This window comes from Atta cephalotes, assembly GCF_000143395.1.
Source record: "Atta cephalotes unplaced genomic scaffold scaffold00001, whole genome shotgun sequence".
Classification (NCBI taxonomy): domain Eukaryota; kingdom Metazoa; phylum Arthropoda; class Insecta; order Hymenoptera; family Formicidae; genus Atta; species Atta cephalotes.
This window is the reverse complement of record NW_012130065.1, coordinates 14098701-14102730: the sequence shown is the minus strand read 5'-3', so window position 1 is coordinate 14102730 and position 4030 is coordinate 14098701. Positions and strand designations below refer to the sequence as shown.

General features: G+C 29.4%; 1 protein-coding gene across 1 annotated transcript; it reads right to left on the bottom strand.

Annotated features, from left to right (window-relative positions):
• On the bottom strand, positions 1 to 2208 carry LOC105627629. The gene is made up of 5 exons (XM_012208911.1): positions 2003 to 2208; positions 1435 to 1611; positions 656 to 797; positions 492 to 581; positions 1 to 279 (listed from the first exon to the last, which is right to left on the bottom strand). Exons 1-5 carry the CDS (start codon positions 2206 to 2208, stop codon positions 1 to 3), a joined length of 894 nt encoding a protein of 297 aa, XP_012064301.1.
• Positions 2209 to 4030: the final 1822 nt, after the last annotated feature.

The window sequence follows — 4030 nt, the reverse complement described above, 5'->3', positions numbered from 1 at the left end:
TTATTTTCTAGTATCTTCGAACGTCTTTGGTTTCTCATTCGTCTGCGTTTGATTCTTGCCCAATGACCTCCCGTAGATGACATAATCGTCAGATTCTGGATCGTAGCCGTATGGCCGTAACGACTCGAATTCATTGCGGCGACCATAACCATCGCCATAGGGTCCTGAGTAATAATCGAAAGACGGATGTTGGTAGCCGCCATTACCGTACGGTCTTCGATTACCGTAATAATTTGATGTCGGTTCGAAACCATTCGGTCTGTACTTGTACGGTGCACCCTAGAAATTATTACTTTAAAGTCAATATGAAAATCATAGAAAACTTACGAATTACGTAAATATGATAAAACTTGAAAACTATGAAAATTAATAAAATGGCAATATTTTTCTTTAACTTTCCCGAGATAATATTTTAGAAAATATAATTTCAAATATATGAGCACGTTAAATGATTTGGAATCGCTTGAATAGATTTAAATTCTTTTTGTTACAGGATAATATGGGTAATGATGTCCTTCGGACAATCCTGGGAATCTTTTGCTGTTGAAACAACAGTATTTCTTCTCATTTGCGCAATGGCCCTAAAATCATTAGGCAAATTTTATAAAAATTTTTCGGAATTGTAAATTTTCGAGTAACAAACTTTCGGACTCACAAATTTCAATCCGGGTGATGGACAATTAAAACTGTATCTGCATTTACAAGTGTCGAACTCACGATAACGGGGATCATCTCTGATCCATGGTGGTACTGAATCTAAAATACCATCAGGTCCATTCGGTTCGAAACGAGCAGGTCTGAAATAGCAATGTCCCTACATTTTTTACATTTAAAACAGATATTTAATATAACATTTACTTTATGCAAAATAAAATTTTAATTAGTAAGATTGTAAAAGATTTTTTTTAGTTTGTTGCATAATTGACGACAATTTGAGAAATAATTCAATAGTGGAATTTTATAGATAAACATAAATCTAATGCAATTTATAAAAAATATATATGTTATTTATCAGTTAATAATTCAAATATATGCTATTCCTTATAAAATATTATTATGGCTGAACTGTGCCTCCTATGCAATTAAATATACGAATGGGAATATCTAAATTAAGCGGTCTCTGTGGAGCGGTGATGCTATATATTTTAATCGGATCATTGGAAATTTAATATAGAGTGAGCTAGAAAAATACATTGGGAAGTCAACGGAAAATCTCAATTTTCCAAGATTAATAAATCTGCTTGAAAAATGCGATTTAAAGGGATTCTAATAAGATTACATATATCATGCCGAATTGTGAATAATTTTGGCAATTTTGGAAAGTCAATTAATTAATTATTGCGTGTAAAATATATATAAATAAACGTATAAACATAATATTTAAAGAAATAATATTTAAAAGAAGGATTGCTGTAAACAGAATGAATGAAATACCTGCCGATTATTCCCGTTGGTCCTCCGGGACCCACGAGAACTCCATTATTGCCTTGATATGCTGGTATGAACGGTCTGCCATTGGGACTGTAAGGGCCTGTATTCTGAGGTCTAAATCCTAACTGAAGGCCGTTATTGAAACCATTTAAATATTCAGAAGGCTCGTATACTTGATATCTAAAAGTTATATCAGCGAGAAGCTATTACTTAAGTATGCTACAAGTACATACAGATTTCCCTAAAGCTGACTATCTGATTTAAAACCGACATAAATATTATACTTTTTTTTATTTAAAAATACTATTAATGTATAATTATGCAATTCTTCTTCCTATAAAAGATAGGATGCTGTAGCATCTTCTTCAAAAAAAAATAAAAGAATGTGCTAACGAAAAATATTTTGCACGAGATGTTATCGCGTTGATGAAGTATATAATTTAATAAATACGACAGGAATATTCAATAAAATAATAGATAAAATTTTGATAAAAATTTGAATAATTATACATAAACGTGTAATTACATTGTTAAACATTGTTATGTATAATAATAAATCATTGACACATACCTGGCATCGATATCTCGATTGATTTTTGATTTATCATTATTCCAAGTCCAAGATTTATCATTCTCAGCGGTCACGATTGCGGCGAAAAAGATCAAAAGAGAAACACGCATTTTTGTTATCTGCCGAATAGCAGAATCAAGATATTTAATGTAATACGTCTTAGTTAATATTATCAGAAAAGAAAGACGTTTGGGCACGCATAACATTCGAAGTCGACTAAACGAGAGTGAAAGTGAATCACGTCTTTATATATGCATTGTGGGATGGCGAACGCATCGCTACATTTCGAGGTCTTTTCGGTTGATAATTATCTGCGATCAATGGACTGTATTCCTTTGTTTTTAAGTAAATTATCCCAAAAATTCAGCTGTTTCACGCAATATGCAATATCTTATTTTTTTAAATCATTAGGCAAATTTTATAAAAATTTTTCGGAATTGTAAATTTTCGAGTAACAAACTTTCGGACTGACAAATTTCAATCCGGGTGATGGACAATTAAAACTGTATCTGCATTTACAAGTGTCGAACTCACGATAACGGGGATCATTTCTGATTCTTGGTGGTACTGAATTTAAAATACCATCAGGTCCATTCGAAACGAGCAGGTCTGAAATAGCAATAATGTCCCTACATTTTTTTACATTTAAAACAGATATTTAATATAACATTTACTTTATGCAAAATAAAATTTTAATTAGTAAGATCGTAAAAGATTTTTTTAGTTTGTTGCATAATTGACGACAATTTGAGAAATAATTCAATAGTGGAATTGAGTAATTTTTAATAAAAATTCAAAATATTATGCGTTTATAAATACAGATAATTGAAATTAAAATTATGCATTTATGTTTTTATAAACATTACTAATATTTAATAATTGATATTTTAGATTTGTATAATGTCAATTTATAAAAAACTTCTATGATCGATCTTCTAACTGCCAAATAATTTTTCCAAATACTTAGCGTTTAATATATCTTATGTAATATTTTATGATAACATATTTTTGTTAACTACTTTTTATTTGACATCTTACAATCATGATCTTTTCAATGCGCAAGATCGTGTACGTTATAAAAGAACATCATATATTTTTTTTTAAATAAATATTTTTATTTCTATCTTCTGCTAGGAACACTTGCTTGACTCTTTTCACATTTAGTAGAAGTGTTGCTCTAGCATGAAATCTTTAACGTGAAAAGAATATTTTAAAAAAAATCTTAATTTTTTTGTAAAATAATAGTGAGCAATTCGAATCTTTATATAGTTTCTTGATAAGTAAAATATCAGCATGAATAACTTTAATAAAATTTAATCCAGAATGTTAAATTAAATTCGCCGCATAAAACTTAATTGCGAAATTACAATAAACTCACCAGCTGATTTACAAGCGTAACTTATTGTACGATATAACGTTGATAGATCGAGTCAATTTTTGAGGCCAATTCCATTCCTTCAAGCATCCGTCCTTCGAACTGGGAAAACCCAGTTCTTCGACTTCGGAGAAGAGAAGTCACTTGGTTGGCCGCGTTAGTATGTATGCGCTCTTTGACCTCCTTCTTAAAGTAAAGTCGAGACACATGGCGTAACGTTAATTCCCGCATCTTTGTCTTGCTCGACAGCAAAATTACCACCATTAAAGATTTTCAGCCTTCACTTTTAAAAAATACATCCTTTATTAAATTAAATTTGCCTACAAATTCGCGTCATATATATGTCAAATTAAAACAAATCACTTATAAAATTATATTTTTATTTTGTTACTAATTTATCTTGAAATTGTACTATTTTGTAATCGACATAAAAAATTCTATTTTATTTTATTATATACATACACATATATGTATGTGTGTGTGTGTGCGTGTGTGTGTGTGTATATATATATATATATATATATATATATATATATATATATATATATATTATTTTTGTTAGTAATAATAATTAGTAGACTACTACTTATTATTTATTTAATTAAACTTTAACTTACCTACTATATATATAGTATTATTTAACTTATTATAGT

Coding starts and splice junctions, on each gene's coding strand:
- LOC105627629 (XM_012208911.1), bottom strand. CDS start 2,208: ATGTTATGCGTGCCCAAACGTCTTTCTTTTCTGATAATATTAACTAAG. Junction 582..655: donor CATCACCCGGATTGAAATTT/GTGAGTCCGAAA, acceptor TAATGATTTTAG/GGCCATTGCGCAAATGAGAA. Junction 280..491: donor ATCATTACCCATATTATCCT/GTAACAAAAAGA, acceptor AATAATTTCTAG/GGTGCACCGTACAAGTACAG.